The sequence below is a fragment of the Rhipicephalus microplus genome, chromosome 7, assembly GCF_043290135.1.
Source record: "Rhipicephalus microplus isolate Deutch F79 chromosome 7, USDA_Rmic, whole genome shotgun sequence".
NCBI classification, from domain to species: Eukaryota; Metazoa; Arthropoda; class Arachnida; order Ixodida; family Ixodidae; genus Rhipicephalus; species Rhipicephalus microplus.
The window spans coordinates 130,852,346-130,869,973 of NC_134706.1; the positions used below are offsets into that span (position 1 = coordinate 130,852,346).

General features: G+C 46.3%; 1 protein-coding gene across 1 annotated transcript in view; it reads right to left on the reverse strand.

The window, feature by feature from the left end:
- The window catches only part of LOC142767631 (17-beta-hydroxysteroid dehydrogenase type 6-like), a 50,429-nt gene extending 33,880 nt beyond the window's left edge, over positions 1 to 16,549 (reverse strand). Inside the window, exon 1 of the mRNA XM_075869729.1 lies at positions 16,065 to 16,549. Within this exon, the coding sequence (XP_075725844.1) occupies positions 16,065 to 16,266 (202 nt within the window). The 5' untranslated portion in view covers positions 16,267 to 16,549. The remainder of the gene's footprint in view (positions 1 to 16,064) is intronic.
- Between the last annotated feature and the right edge of the window lie 1,079 nt (positions 16,550 to 17,628).

The window sequence follows — 17,628 nt, forward strand, 5'->3', positions numbered from 1 at the left end:
AATCTTACCCGCAGCTCAACTTGGGGCAGCAGGGCTTTAATAATAACCGCCGAGCTACCGCATTAGCTGCGCGGCTCGACGACAACGACACACGCCGCTTGAAGAAACACCTTCGGGGTAAAACTTTTCCGGCTAGCAAGAGACATCGCAGCGGCGTTGCCGCTTGCAGTTGCATCGTCACCACCGTCTTATTCTCATCAGCGATTCCCAGCCAGCCGTAGCTTTCCTCCGCAGCAGCAGCCGTCACGCAGATGTGGAGAAAGTGCGCCGGCTAGCGCGCATTACTTACTTCCCAGGCGTCTTTTTTCTTCCTCGTGCGCTCGGTGGAAGCATTCAGGGACGACCGATGCGCCGCGGGGAGTATCAAAATGCACGACGAGCGACGAGCAAGGTCGCGAAAGCGTGCGAGCGAGCCGCGCTATCATACGCACTCGAGCACGAAGTTTTGTCCGCCGCGTGTGAGGTACGGTGTTTTGTATGGGGAAAGTAACACGTGCATACATACGGTGATACGAGCCAACTCTTCCGTGCATAAAGGAACGAACTTTTCCGAGGTCTCGCTTGTTTGTTTGACACAATCGTAACGCAAACCGGTAGATAATGAAGCCGAGGATGGTATGGCGAATGTTAACTGTACTGTTCTTTTGTGTATTGTATACTAATTGTGTTATAGACATGAAGAAACAAAAGCGGACAAAAACACAGCTTGCCGCTGGCCGGCACCGAGCCTGCGACCTTCAGAATACGCACTCGATCCTCCTAAAAGTGACTATATACAACGGCGGCCATCCCCTTTTACGCTTATCGGGTATTTTATGTGCACGCAAACTCTGAGAGTGTTAGGCAGTGCCGCTGGCAGCCGTGACGGTAAGTGTGGAATGGTGGTTTGTTTCGCCAGGGTGTGTCACGTAAAACGGGAACACTTAAGCAGCGCACAGCTGACGAACAAGCCTTTGCGTACCTGTAGGCATTGAATGTGCCGGAACGACACCCCTTCTATGAATGAAGGAAGCAAGGAAGGAACGAGGGTGATTATTTGAGATAGTTATTGAAAACGTTAATTTTACGCTATGTAGGCTTTCAAATGTGTTGTCATAATTGAAATATATATAGATATGAAAAATGTGTCTTCATTACATGTTGCTTTTTTTAAGATTCCACCATTCTGTGCGTCCTGTTCACGTGTTTTGCATGAACGCAGGGGATTAAAAGAAACGAGATATAAAAATAACACAATTGGCGTGAGCGCGACAACAATGGGCTTTGTGTAGCAGTGACCTCCGAGAGTCGGAATTGTTACACATAAGTAAGGTAAACGACTAATTAACATGTGCTGAATGGTATGAAGGGAACACAAGCACAAACGCTGGGAAATAAATAAGCGTGTGTGGTAGAATAACGGTATACGAATACGAAACACACTACCTGGATATCCATTAGTCGCTGTAAACTTTTGTCTTCACTGCCCACTCTTTGTCGTGCTATATATATATATATATATATATATATATATATATATATATATATATATATATATATATATATATATATATATATATATAAGTATGCAGCACATTCCCCTCCTTATAGAGCGACGTGAATATTTACCCAGAAGTGAATAGTGTGTCGAGATTTTTGTCACACGTTTACGACCATCCATTCAAGTCGGCGGCATACGTAATGATTGCCCTCTCCGTAGACCTATTGACGTTCGCGAGTCGTGCAAACACCCGGCGACATATTTCACCGCACTGTGACCCGAAAGCCTCAGATTTGATTTCAGCCGTGGTGGTCGCATTTCAATGGAGGCGATAGGCCCGGGTAGTGTGCGATCTCTGTGCAATCACCGAAACTTCTGAGCCCTTCACTGTGGCGTTCTTCATGGTCATATTATGATTTCATTACTTTGCTGGACCGCCCAGATAAAAACTTGATTGATATGTGGGGTTAAACGTCCCAAAACCACCATATTATTATGAGAGACGCCGTAGTGGAGGGCTCCGGAAATTCCGACGACATGAGCACACGGGCCTACCCAGTACACGAGCACACCCAAATCTGAGCACTCGGGCCTACAACATTTCCGCCTCCATCGGAAATGCAGCCGCCACAGCCGGCATTTGATCCCGCAACCTGTAGGTCAGTCGCCGAGTACCCTAGCCACAAGACCACCACGGCGGGGCAAGATACAAATTTGAAGAGCGTGCGTTAAAGTCCAATCGGTAAGACATATTATGAAAACAACACCAGAGCAAAGAGGATTTTTAAAAAATGGTGATGTTGAAACTATTGCCTAGGAGTGAAGCCATATACGCACCAAAATGTAGCGGCTGCCATCTTACTAGGCGCAGTATAAGCTCTCGGCGTTCGGTGATTCAAAAAGGCTAGTCCTATTGTACATGTAAGGCGCACATAAACAAGCTAAACAAAGAAAAGAAGTAAAAACAGTGTATATACATTTCAAAAATGAGCATTGGAACATCAATTTATCCCTGTGTACTCGACTATGACTATAGTTAAAGAAACGATACCATATGACGATTGAAATAGGGTAATTCATCACATACTATATCAACATCACTTCAGATGAGTACAACTTTCGGTGTAACAAAGCTATTTCAGTGGCCCGTACAAACAAATGAACTTAGACACGATGTAACTTACAGCACTGGTATACTCTCACAGATCACGGATCTCTGAAGAAAACATAGAGAAAGGGACACACAAAAAGCACAAAGTTCGAAAAAATCACTTATTATCTGGTAAAGAAAGAAACAAAAAAAACTTTTCTCGCACTCCTAACAAGTGTAATACCCTTTTCTGGTTAGATAGTGATCAAAGGACGTCATTGTGTTACCAATTTTCCTTAATAAAAAGACTTCAATTCTAGGCAAATGTTATCTGAGATTAAGCCACGGATACTCGTCTCTATGTGTCATTTCGACAGAAACAACTCTCGTTCACTTTATAATTAACATAGCGTTAACACAAACAGATCAAGGTCATTTGATCTTTAAATAAACTACCCCAGAAAAGAGCACGTTTCCGAGATCATCGGCGGACAAATTATCGCTTCGCCTTTGCTGGCAAGGTATAGACGGTTTCAATATTGCAAGCGTTGCAACCCAAAAACATCCGGTCCCCTTATTTAACAGCTCCTAACGTCGAAACTGAAAGCACGTTTTCAAGTTCTTTTCAAGCGTAAAAGAAAGTCTCTTTTTCATTCGAGGAGCGGAGCTCCTTAAAGGCTGTTTCACATGCTGCGATTGCAGAGAAAAAAATCATTACGTTCGCTCCAATCGCTCTGTTAGCAACCATCGCTAATGGCGGTTTCGTTTCACATGGACCGCGAATGGTCCGCGATTTTCGCTCTGCGACTGGAGCGGCGAGTTCTTGCCATTGCTCATTGTGACAGACACAAATGTAATGTAATATTATGTGCATTAAGATATTATGAAGTTACCGTGAACGGTAACGAAGGGCCCGCTTCTTTCGTCATTTAAGAACACCTCCCAGTCTGAATTCATTTTAAAATGCACAGCATCGGCCATTACCAAAACAAACACATCGACTCTTTTGGAGGCTTGGCCGGATCAGCCCTATTTCGACGGGTCCCAACCAAAAATCGCTCCCGCCGTTGCGATCAAAGCGAAAATTTCCAACATGTTGGAAGCTCGCCGCGGACCACTGCGGCGGGAGCGAACTGTCCTTTTTTTTTTTTCGCTGCGAGCGAATTTGCAGCCTGAAAGTCGCTACTTTTTGTGTCATTTGAAACAGCCTTAAGCCATGTGTCGTGTGTCCGTGATGTATGTATGTAGTAGTAGTAGTAGTAGTAGTAGTAGTAGTAGTAGTAGTAGTAGTAGTAGTAGTAGTAGTAGTAGTAGTAGTAGCAGCAGCAGTAGTAGTAGCAGTAGTAGTAGTAGTAGTAGAACGTAGTGGTAGTAGTACGTAGCCACCTTTACGGCCGGCCTAGAGGAGCGGCACACGCGCACGTCAATCATAAATAAAAGATAGTTGTTTCTGATGAAGTAACCTCCAGAGACGAGTATCGGTCACTTATTTTCCAATAAAATTTGCCTTGACTTTGATGCTTATTAAAAACAAATTGACCCCGTATCTGCATGTATCACTGCGATTGTCGGTAGACGATAGTCTTGCGTCTGGAGAGAGTGAACAAAACGGGTATTTGATGTTCTGCGTGAGAAAATTGGTAATGGTATTCTCGAGGTGGTACGTTAGAGTGCCTCAATGCGTGCAGTGGAAGCGAACGAGCACATCGAGGCACGTCAGACATGAGCGCTATCTGCCAGTTATCTTCGAAAACGAAGGATAGCCTCTGATATAGCAAGCGCGTAGCGTGCGCGCCTGTCTCGGTGGCGACAAGGTGTAAGAGGAACAGAAGAAGAAGGTGTTTAATGAAAAGAAGGGGGCGAGGTTGGCCTGGAAAGTGGGTTTCTAGCCTGCTACTCTTCACGGGGGTAAGGAGAAAAGAAAAAGAAAGGGGAGGGTATGATGTGGGGTGATTGTGATATAGTACATTGAGTCACTGCACACAATGTCTCGTTGATTGATTGATTGATTGATTGATTGATTGATTGATTGATATGTGGGGTTTAACGTCCCAAAACCACCATATGATTATGAGAGTCGCCGTAGTGAAGCGCTCCGGAAATTTCCACCACCTGGGGTTCTTTAACGTGCACCCTAATCTGAGCACACGGGCCTACAACATTTCCACCTCCATCGGAAATGCAGCCGCCGCAGCCGGGATTCGAACCCGCGACCTGCGGGTCAGCAGCAGAGTATCTTAGCCACTAGACCAGCGCGGCGGGGCACACAATGTCTCGTTCGATGTAGGACACGCACAAAAGTCTCTACAGTAGCAGATTCTCTAAAGACGGGAATCTAAACTTGTCTTGCTTATAAATGTGAGCAGGTGCTTTAGGCTGCGTTGGGCGTGATCCACACTTTCCCAAGCACCCTAAAGTTTCTCTTCCGGGAAGGGTCAGCAGTCTTGGTCATCTGTGAGGCGCTTAAGAGATTGTCTTTCAACTGCGTATAAACGGCACACACACAAGACGTGATTAATAGTCTGGCGTGTTACACAAGTTGCCGTTAGGATTTTTCTCTTGTATAGTCTTGCATAAGTATCGTCACATGTATATTCAACACCCAGCCGCAGTCTATGTAGAAGCGTTTCCTGGTATCTCCTTAGTCGTAACGCAAGGCGAAAAGCACATCAAGAGATCAAGCCTACAAATGGGCTCGTGGTGATAATTCTGTTCATTCCGTAGTTCTTGCATAGATGCCTTCATAACTTTAGCCAGCAAGGCGTTGATGTCATATCGAGAAAAGTGAATTCATATCGCCTCGCCACTAGTGTGCACCATTTTCGCGTCACCATCAGCGTGTTCATTCCCAGCTATGCCACAATGACTAGGAATTTACTGCAACGCAACCGTATGTCCTGATTGAAATGCCTCATTCAACATATTCATTACGCCAAACACCAGAGGACTGTATGCAGTGTCTTGTTTCATGCAGTTTCTAGTTAGCTGAAGTGCCGGCTTGGAGTCGCAAAATAATGTTCATTTCGCTGGACTCTGCTGTAAAATGTAGCACGCAGCTTGTCGGACGCCGGTAAGCTCAGCGGCAGCGGATGATGTCCGGTGTGCTATTTGGAAGCGTTGAGTGATTCCCATTTGAGTCACAGTGAAAGCTGCTGCTGAGGAGGTCTGCGTGACAGGCCATGCACAAAAATGTGCACTGTATATCCTTACATATAGGCAATATACGACAAAGTGAAATGCTTAAGACCAGCAATTGGTATTTTTCTACTTGTTTGTTTTTCCTGGCATCGAAAGTCGCACGATGGGCTTAGGCATCGTCCAGAGTGGTATCACTTGTGGAGATAACATGTGGTGCATAATTTGAAGGCATCATATCTTGGTGCGACATAACAGCTTCTGAGTATGCAGCATTGGGTCGTGTGTTAGAAGTGTCTGCCAGTGTATGGTCTCGATGCCTTGTCAGTAGCCTCAGATGTAGCGTAGTAGTTCGTGTTGAAGATAAACACGAGCTGGACAAGCACGTGCTTCTGCAATAGTGCCCCTCGTAGAAGTACATCGAGGTACTCCTAGGCAAATTCTTAGGGCACGCACCTGAGCTCTCTTGAGTGTACGTACAACCGATGTGCAAGCATGGGAGAAAACCAAGGAGGATTAAAGAAAATTGCTGGAGTAAAAATCATAGCCTAGGAGTGAAGCCATGCTTGTGGCAAGATGGCGGCTGCGGCAGCCATCTTATTGGGGGCAAGATAAGGTATCACCGTTCAACGAATAATAATGAAGCGTTTCCCTCGCACGCCCAACGGGTGTAATGTGGAAACTTTTTCGGTAGACATAGTGCTTCAAGTGCGTCTTAGTGTTAATAGTTTTCCTTAGTAACCCTCCGATTGGAGGCAAAGTACTTGGGAAATTCAGTCACCCATACTCGTTTTTGTATGTTATCCCGTCGGGAACAACTGTCTTTTATTATAGAACTAACGTAGAATTAACACTAACATATCGAAGCCACTTCATCTCTAAGTGGGCACTATCAGAAAAGAGCATGTTTCCGCCATCTTGGCAGTGGCAAAAGCTGGCTTCCCTTCTGCTGGCAAGGCATAGCGGGAGCTTCCACTGCAGCAATTTTTTTAACCTGCTTGGAGAGAACAGGAGCGCTGTAGCGAAGGTATCCAACAAAACGTGCCTGGTATAGCTGCAGTAAAGATGATTTCAATGGTCCCCATGATTTTCCAGACATATGGCGAATGACCTGGACAAAGCTGTCTAGTTTTTTTTAGCGATGAGATATGCTTCGACCAAGACAAATCACGATCGATGATAACTTCGAGGAACTTGTGATGAGTTACCGAAGGTATTATGTTTCCATCAATCACTAGTGTGTAGCAAGCCAAGGACTTTCTCGTGAGTGGTAGGGTTGCACTTCTCGTCGATGACAGTTGCAGTCCTCAGGTATTGAGGCATGCAGACATTGTCGATACCACACGTTGTAGTTTATTTCGTACTTTCAAACGTGTTAGACGCGTAGTCCAAATGCAGATGTCATTTGCGTACACAGATATGGAGATTTCGCCTCCTAACTTAACGAGCTTCTTAACGAGGCCAACAAGTATGATATTAAATAATGTTGGGCTCAGGACTGCAACTTGAGGCACGCCACGATGGACAGGGTGCTTATTTGTGTCAGCGTAGGCAGTGTCCTTGAATATAGTTCGTTCTCGAAGATAAGTGGCTTTCTATTGATGCATGCGGCCACCAATGCCATAGTCTTCAATAGCATTTAGAATGGCGTCATGCAGAACAATTTCGAATGCACCTTTGATATCAAGAAATACTGCAGCAGCCGTTAATCGGCGGCGCCGTTTATGATGTCCAACGGTTGTTACCAAATCAATCACACTGTCAATTGATGACCTTTCCTTCCGGAAGCCAGTCATGGCATCTGGATATACTCTTTGATTCTCTAGAAACCATTCCAAGAGCATCAGAGCCATTCGCTCCACGAGTTTTCCTACAGAACTTGCTAGCGCCACAGGTCTGTAGGATAGAATATCACAGGGAGACTTGCTTGGTTTCAGCAATGCCGCAATTTTTGCTAGTTTTCCAGTGTGCTGGTATAGTTCCAGATGCTCAAGAAAGGTTGTACAAAGACAATAGCAGGTCGGTTGCCCGAGGACCAAGGTAGCGCAGGGCAGCATAAGTGATTTCATCAGGAACAGGTGCACTGGAACGTTGCGAAGTGGACATAGCCGCACGAAGCTCTTGAAGCGTGAAAGGATGGTCGAGACGGACGTCTTGTTGTTGCAGAGCCAGAGAGGTGCATGCGGAATTCTTTCGCGATCTCTTTCTCGCTGCATGTCCTTACGATGGCCGATCCACGGAAAGGATGAAGTTGCTGAGGAGAAGATGGTAGAGCTCGTACGCTTAGACAGTGGTTTTCATGGGTCCGGTGTGGTGCAAAATGACTTCCAGTTTTGTCGGCCAAGCTTTTCTAAGCACGTCTGAATTTTCTTTTGCACGTTACGAGAGGTCATCAGGTTTATGATCGATTTCCTTCGCCTTTGTTTGCGCTCAGCTCGACGACGAACTGCCCGCAGCTCTTCGTATACAACATCAACCGGCTTCCTGGAATTAGATGATGTGACAACACGTGTAGTGGTCTGTACTGCTGTGGCAATTCTTTCTTCAATTTCTGTCGGAGAAACTATAGAGCTAGCCCCGCCGCGGTAGTCTAGTGGCTAAGGTACTCGGCTGCTGACCCGCAGGGCGCGGGTTTGAATCCCGGCTGTGGCGGCTGCATTTCCGATGGAGGCGGAAATGTTGTAGGCCCGTGTGCTCAGATTTGGGTGCACGTTAAAGAACCCCAGGTGGTCTAAATTTCCGGAGCCCTCCACTACGGCATCTCTCATAATCATATAGTGGTTTTGGGACGTTAAACCCCACATATCAATCAATCAAAACTATAGAGATACAAGACTTTTCTAGCTCTTCTTGAAAAGTCTCCCAATCTCTGCATCGCCTTCGAATGATTGCAACGCCGGTATACTATTGTAGTTGTACGTAAGTAGGAAGATGATCACTACCGTATGTTTCAACGTCTGCGCACGAGGCGGCGAATGTTGAAAGGCACCAAAAAGCGATAGCTAAGTCGAGACAGCTGCTTTACGTTAAGCCACAGAGACATATCGGTGATCCGTCGTTAAGAATAAAAAGACCATTTTTGCTTGTGAAGTCCAGAAGTTGTCTTCCCCGAGTACTTATGACGCTGCTGCCCCGAAAATGGTGGTGTGCATTGAAGTCACGTACAATGACGTGAGGTCCTTAACTGGAGTCTATGACAAGTTTTAAGTGTCCAGCGTCCAATCTCCCGCTTGTTAAAATGTAGCCACCAACGATCGATATCGTGCGTCTTTTTAGCTTCAACGTGATTTAAACGTACTCATTGCTGCTATGCATAGGTATTTGGTAAGGGGAATACGTGAGGTCACAGCGCACGAATAGTAGATCTTCGCTAGGGTTTCCATTTGTCTGGGAAGTGAATTGTTGATATCCAGACAGTCTGAATGGTGAAGTCATATTCGGCTCGCACGTCACAACAACAGGAAATGGATATTTCAGCATTCTCTGTTTCAAATCCGTGAAGTGACCTCGCAGCCCTTGAACATTCCAATAAAATATAGCAGAATGACTAATCCTTTCTCTCAGTCATGACAATGAGACTGCCACATGATTTTTGTTATTTTTAGATAGCACCAAGCACCTATTCTAGTCCCCCTAGAATTCGCACTGCAGCCTTGGCAACAAGCGTCCTGACAGCAACAAGCAGCATTCACAAGACACGATTCAAATGCGTAGAGCATTGTTTTTATTTGCACATCCGATGACGAAGTCTGATGTTCATGCCGGTTTTCTGGTCCTTGCACTTCAGTGCACTTCAGCACTTCGAGGCGGCAGAGAAGGCCATGAGGTATTGTCCGTTACGTTCTTCAAAGGAGGTGTGACTCGAGGTTGAGATAATGCTGCAGATATCAGAGGATCTATCACTGAATCATCAGGCAATACAGCCTTTCGTACAGTTGTCGATGCTGATCTCCTCTTGCGGTTACGAGAGCGCCTCTGGCAATGGTGCACCTTATAATACGCTTTTCTGTGCGTAGAATGATCTGGTACCATCTTCCTAAGTACGGTCATTTCAGTCTTCACTTTAGGGCAACCTTTCAACCTCGACTAATGTGGACCATCGGAGTTGGAGCACTTCAGGTAAGATACCCCGCATGACGACTCTTCATGATCTCCTCCGCAATGGGGACAAGTCAACCTGTTCACGCACACAGCGCAAACGTGCCCAAGTTTTCGTCATTTGCGACACTGTAATGGCCTAGGTACGTACGGGCGGATGGAATGCCACACACAGCCCACTTTCACATGCGATGGTAATGTGTCCCCCTCAAAAAGTATCTTCACACATTTTTACCGTCAAAAACAGTGTATGTCTGTGAAATTGACAGTCGAGTTTATCGGCGTTAACAGATCTGTTATCGATATCTTTATCCACATCATGAATCACAGAAGCATTGGTGCAGCCTCCATTTATAATGAAGGAGCGCACAGGTATGTAGTCCATCTGAGTCACAGCCTTCAATGCGTTGAGGTTCGCTCGTGTAGAAGTGTCAACAGCGAGTATATTCTTTCTGGGATTAATGTGGACCTCTTTTATTTGTCCTGTAGCTCTAGATCCTTACAAAATACGCCATGAGAGCTTGTCTAATCAGGGAATTCAGGTTGCCTGTAGCAGTGATAGAGACGTAGGCATTCGTGCACATCTGCGGAGAGGACGATGCATTGTGGTTCTTTCACATGCGATGGTAATGTGTCCCCCTCAAAAAGTATCTTCACACATTTTTACCGTCCAAAACAGTGTATGTCTGTGAAATTGACAGTCGAGTTTATCGGCGTTAACAGATCTGTTATCGATATCTTTATCCACATCATGAATCACACAAGCATTGGTGCAGCCTCCATTTATAATGAAGGAGCGCACAGGTATGTAGTCCATCTGAGTCACAGCCTTCAATGCGTTGAGGTTCGCTCGTGTAGAAGTGTCAACAGCGAGTATATTCTTTCTGGGATTAATGTGGACCTCTTTTATTTGTCCTGTAGCTCTAGATCCTAACAAAATACGCCATGAGAGCTTGTCTAATCAGGGAATTCAGGTTGCCTGTAGCAGTGATAGAGACGTAGGCATTCGTGCACATCTGCGGAGAGGACGATGCATTGTGGTTGAGGTCACTCACGCTTGAAGTCTTGCGAAGCTTCCTCTTAAATCGGCGGCCTCAGCATATCCACCGTCAGATTCCATGTCATCCCCGTCGGAGCAGCTCGATGACCTTGGCAACGCCATGTTCACATGCTCAAGCGCACCAGTCCTATTTGACGCCTGCAGGTCACACCCCGATCTTGGAGGAAGAGGGGGCGGAGCATCCGTCCTTGCTGTCGCCATGTCACTCACCACGGAGGCGACAGTACGAGGAAATTTGCATAAAAAACCACACACGAACAAGTGACAGCAACCCAACAACACAGCAACAACAGAACAGCAGCAAAGCGGCGGGTAGGTGCACGACCGTGTCGTCTTAGCAAAGCGTTGGAAACAATTTCTTTTTCATAGTCAGCGCACCGTGATAAATGCTATGGTCCTTGGAAATAATTATCCCTATGTGATCTCTAGTATAAAGAGACACACCGAACAATATTGGCGTGCTGTGATTGCGGATTAATTGGCGATCGTATGAACAATGAAACTTGAGCAATATTGGTAGGTGCTGCGAATGGGGTTGGGTTTTGGCCGTTTCAGGTATCATTCTGGTGAACGAACAGACAAACACCAGACAGACAGACCAACATTTTTGCGTCAAAGTTGCCCAAGAAAGATTATATCCTCTCTAAAAACTATAACAGAAGGACGCACTTTGAGCACTATCTGACCAAAAAGGTTGCCACATTAAACTCGCTGGGCGTAACCTCCATGGTTTTCGCAAGGTTTAGCGAGGGTTGGCTCGCAGTGTCATAAACTAGCAGCGGTGAAAGGTGGTAACTAGACACGAAGCGCAGGCCGTAAGGGAGTGCGTGTGTGCCGCTCCTCTAGTCCGGCCGTGCCACCACTCGTTTAGTCCTTGGAATGCCCGCTGGATGGCGGTACTTCTATATGATGAATATATTATGAAAAGATGCGAGATTGCGGTAGTTGAAGTGTTCACTAGATGAACGAACGGATGAACAGAGGCACAGACGGACACACAGACATATGCTTGCACGGACGCAAGGACGGATAAACGGGCGCACAGACGGGCGCATGAATAAACGGACGCACGGACGGATGCACGGATGGATGCACGGATGAATGGACGCACAGATAGACGCACAGACGAACGCACAGATGGATGAACGGTCACACAGACTGACGTAAGAACGGATGGAAGCAAGGATGGACTGACGGATGCTTCGCCCCACTCATCATTATGTACTCCATGGATATGGTGTGATTTTTTACACAAAAGGAACGTGCGTAAAGTAACAGAAAATGTCTTATAATTTTTACGTAGCTCAAAAGAACATTCATTTGAATATATTTCCAAATAAGGGAAGGAAACTGTAGAATATTGGCGAGCTATTTTTTAAAGCTCTTGTTGTCCACCGATGCTATCACGGCACATCGGTAGACGAAACTAAATGTCATGAAGGGCCTGAGTTTGTTAATAGCAAAAGGGTCTATTGTGGCCATAGAGTTTCCTAATATACACTAGTGGGAACTCTGGCGCTAGTGTCTATGAGAGCTGCAACGCACGGCACTTCAGTGAGCATGTAAATGATGGGTAGTACACACATTTGTCTAATATTCGTACTTCTGGCCTGCTTTTGGCTCCGTGTGTGTTCGTGTGGCTTGGAACTGTTTTTTTACGAAACAGATATTAGCAAATGTTCAGCAGTTGCGCTATTCTTTTAAATTTACCTTTCCAAATCAGGTAAAAGTGAGAGAACGCCCGCAAAGAAAAAATGAATAAATAGACAAATCCATAAATAAATAAATATGTAAACAAACAAATAAATATATAAACGTGGAGACGCTGCTCTGAACTTTCCGAGCTAGCTCGCCATGACTTCGTTGATCGTGCCAGCGTCGGCCAGAGCCAGCTTAATCTTTCGGGACTAAATGGAGTGGCCAATGAATGGTTGTGCGGCGCGAGCAGTCGCTATGTATTAGCAGACGTTTCCTGCGTCGGCCTGGTGAGGCGAAAGGGGGGGGGGGGGGGAAGACAGTTGGCACGAGAGGCGAGCCTGAGCAGTGGGAGTGTTGACGGCACACGCCAGAGTTTGCTACCACGTGCGACTATGAAATGCTCCGGACTTAAAAACATCGAAAATTATGGCGGAATAAATTGCAGTAGACTTCGTTCGCCCGCGGAAACTGAATGAATGAGCACTGGTGAGAAAAAGTCTCACGGCGCCACGATCCCTGTCTATGCCGTCTAACTAGTCACGAGTCGCCTGCTGTCGAGAGTATTACTTTGACGGAATTGATGACGACAGCATTACTCTCACGGAATCCGCCGGGGGAATGCTCTCGACAGCAGACGGCTCGCCACTGTGTGCTGCAGAAGGCAAAGATATACGGACACCATTATCATATCTGTAGTTTTACGTCCCAAAACCACGGTACGATTATGAGAGGCGCCGTAAAGGCTCCGGAAACTTGGAGCATCTGGTGTTCTTCAGCGTGCACTGCCATCGCACAGTACAAAGGTCTCTACCATTTCGCGTCCATCGAGATCGACTCGCGTCCTTTCGGTGAGCAGCCGAGCACCTTAGCCACTGTTTCAGTGTGACGGACTACTCAGCGTCAAGCCTTTGCGATAATGTTGTGCGCGCCGTCCGGTTATCACCATTGACAGACGCGCGCATTCTGTTCGGCAGCTTTGCGCATATATGCCTGCCTGTTCGTAGTGCTAAGAGGACGGCATGCAATATACTATCGCGAAGGCTTGCCGCTGTTCGCGTTTCATTTGACGCTGATAGTACCTGTGCGGGCTGCAGTTGCGTATACGTTTTCTCACGCGTGTACCACTTCATTGGATTTTCAATCTACACGCAAACAACTATTCGAGTGGTAGCGGCTCACAAGAGGCACTAAATGTACTGGCCGGATAGCTATCATGGGTTATAACAAAAAGCGCCCTGTTTTCGAAGTTTACTTTTCGTGAACTTCTGAGAGTGTTTTTCGCAGTGTGTATATTTACGGAGGAAGTTCAGCGTTTATCAGTGTTTGTTTCCTGTAAATACTCAATTCTCTGAAATTCACTGTTTAATAGTGCATTATAAGCTTTATTTCCAATAAATGTGCCTTGCATTGTTACCGATAATGCTGTTTCTCTCTCTTTTCTTTTATTCTCTCTTTCTGTTCTAATTCACTCTGGTACACATGTGTTGATTTGCCAAGCTGTAAAGTCACTTAATTGCACTTTTTTTTTTGCAAGGACGCGGGAATGCAGTAACCAGTAAAGCTGATTCCCAGCATTTTGCACCAGCTTGCTTCGTCTTACGGACGATAAATAAAGCATTTATAATTATATTATTATTTTCAACATTCCGAAATCTCAAATTTACATGAAATGAAATCTGAACACGATAACATGCCACCGCACTGAGTGCATTTAGGATGTCTAGAAGGTTTGATCACATAAGCACTTGAATACAAGACGCCTACGTTTGTTCCTATTACAGCCTTAAAGCTTGTTACGCAAGCAATACTTTGCGAGGTTGCAGCCGCTAATGAACTGCGTTCCTTTGAATCGATGATTCTCAGCTTTGAAAAACCCCTTAAAACGTCGAAAATGCCCTTTTAAAATCGGAGTTCATCATATAAATTCGTTCTGTCAAAAGTGTAACTGGCGAATGTTTCTTTAACTGCCGGATTTTTTTACCGGATTTGTCTGAAAACACAGAGCCCCAGATATGACGGCTCACGCGGGAAATAAGGGCAATACAGAGCGACCGGAAAACACCGGCGCTTAAGTGTGACAAATAGTCGTTTCCGATGTTGGCTACCATATCATATCTTACAAGATTTAGTGAACAGAACCCAGTAGCACATATTCCCGTTATCATCTTGTACTCGAGACACGGCTTGCCATACCGAAACACAAGCTAAGCCAGTGTCGCCGAGAAACAGCGATAACCGAAGGCGTCTTCTTCTAGCGCTTAAGCCTTTGCACGTGACGCTTACTCGCTTCCATCCGAGTTTCGCCGCGCCTTGTTTTCCACTAAGCTGCGTCGATATCTCTTCGTGCCGCTTCGCCAGAACGTGAGCGCGTGTAGGCTTTGTCAACAGCCTGATGTTCATAATTTGAGGGTTTCTTGTCTTATTCCTTAAAGAGGATGTATTATAAATTATTGGTGATTGCCACTTATCATATTCCGACGTACTCAAGACATGTTCAACGGAGCAAAAGTGGGAGATACGAATTATATGCTATGAAAGAGTTTATATCTAATCAAGAGGGGGAAAGAAGGCTGTATAAATTAGATGATATATAGAATGTTAAACGTATATTTCTTGTTTCGCAGTTTGAAAATGATAGGATTAAGCAATCTATTCATTTTTGCCATGTAATTGAATAGGTCGTACGCATTGGATCTGGTCATGATACTTATCCGGGGTCGTTTCTGTCAAGTTCACAATGGAAGAAGTTCTGCAATGAATAATTAACACAATTTCCTGACTGCAATTAACGTCATGTTTTTTCTATTGTCTGTAGCAGTACTTACAATGTAACACATTTACATTGTACTGGCATCGTACTTGCTACTGGTTTTTTTTTTTTTTAAACCAGTGGTGTATGCCTGGAGCGATGAGCGGCTTCAACACTGGACGGGAACTAGGTCATCAAAAGAAACAAATACGGAGTGCTCAACCGAATCACGCTCTTGCGGATAGAGTTTTCGCGATTGAAGTTTACTAATGTTCAATTATATACTGATGCGTGCCGCAGCTGGCGATCAGCTTTGACCAACTGGGCTCCCGCATTTCCTCATAATCGAAATCACGTCAACAAGCCTGGCTTTCAATCCACAGATTCGATGCCAGCTCGCAATGCGATCGGAACTAAGCTAACGCCGCAGGCATCGAGACAACCTTAACATAACACAATTCCGCTCGGCAATGATGAAAATCTCGCTCGAAACTAGCTCAAGTTCAAGCGTCGCAACCGTTTACAAAGTGGAATGATCGCCTACTTCAGGCTACGTCGACGCTTACATGACCACAGATTCATGCATGTCTGTCACTCTGCTTTACCCAAGAAATTATCGACAACACAATGATTTCATTTCATCAGCATTGGCATCGTGCGAGCCATTCAGGAACCGCGGTTGGTCGTCTCCAGGATGTTCAACGAAAATGACGACGGACTGAAGCGAAACTCGGCGCCAATCCCGCGCGCCTACCTGTTATGAGGACGGCCTTTCCTTTGGGATCGACGGGTTTTCCTCCGATGAAGGCGTGGATTTCGGCGGTGATCCAGCGTCCAACCAGGGACACCAACCACAGAGCACCGAGCGTCTGGGCCAGCGTCCAGAGGCCCGGCGCAATCAGCCAGGATCCCAGCACGAGTGACAAGCACACTGACGGATACAGCATGGCCAACATCGTGGTGACGTTGAGCTGTGCTCGCACCGAATACACCTGTTGCTGCTGTCAAGTGGACGCTCGCCTCTGTGACTCGTCCGACGCCCCGTGGATCTTGCACGTCTGACCCCCCCTTGGTGTGCACAGGCGGTGGTGCGTCTTTTGCCGTTGTGCTAGGCCCCCCTTTCGCAACTCTCTCGTAGGCTATTGCAGTTGGTCGCTCGAGGGACCGACCGGTCGCTCCACCCGGAAGGAAAAAGAATGGAAGAGGGGGGTTCCGTTCCTGGCCGCCGATGCAGGAGCCGTTCGTGGTTCGCCTTCCTCCTCGGCGTGCCGACTGGCTAGGTCAGAAAAGACGAGAGCTATCACGCGCTGCCGCGGCCGGGTAATCTGAACTCTGTCTGGTTCGGCGGCCGTAACGCTCAGCGGCGCGCCATGCGCCTTACGGAAGGAGAGAGAAACGAAAGGGAAAGGGAAAGCGTAGCCGTGCACGAGAAAGGATGAATGTCCAGACAGTCCAGGCTGCTCGACACGGCGTCACATTCCGTCTGCGCCGCGAATGATTGAGAGAGAGGAGCCCTCGCCAGTGGATGCCGCTGAAATGCCCAGGTCTCAAGGCGCATTCGTTATGTGAAGCAGAAAAGGCTGGTTGAGAAAATAGTAAATAAATAGTGGGTGAGTGCCGTGCGTGATGCGACGCAGGTGCGACCGAGCTGTGTTGCTTAACCTAACGTTGTTCACCGGTGGAGAGAGAAGCGTGAAGCCTCGCGCAAATTCTTGCTCAGCGAGCAAGGTCATCGACAGTGGTGACGCCCAAACAACGCCGCATTCGGGCCATTTATAAAGATTCGCTCAGGTCAAAGCTGCGAAAAGAATTGAAATAGTGAAAATGAATGATATATCAACAACCGCGAAGAATGTGAGATGAATGAGTCGATGTATCGACTGTGTTATCGAGACGGGGCGTAGTGCTTAATACGCGCAGACAGTGCACCCTTGATTGTTCCGTTTTTGCACATTTTCGATAAAATCCTATCACGAAGACGCGAGTGCAGTGCGGCCAACTTGTCAGCGAAGCGACAAAGACTTAAGTGGATTCGTATTCACGTTCCATTCACATCCTCTCGACAGATAAGAGAAGGTGAGGATGCGATTTCGGAAACTCTTAGGCCAGGTGTTCTCAAACTTTCTAGACTTGGGGAAATGGAACAATTTCTTTGAGTGCCGCGGAATGTCCTAACTTGACCCCTCTTGAACATGAAGGCAATCGAAACTGCTTGAGGTTAGGTGCCAGGCCAGTGATAACATCTGTCGTCTAATGCAACCACAGCATTGGCACTGCCCGCATTGACCTTTTTTTTTTTTAAATGTGAAGCATTTCTT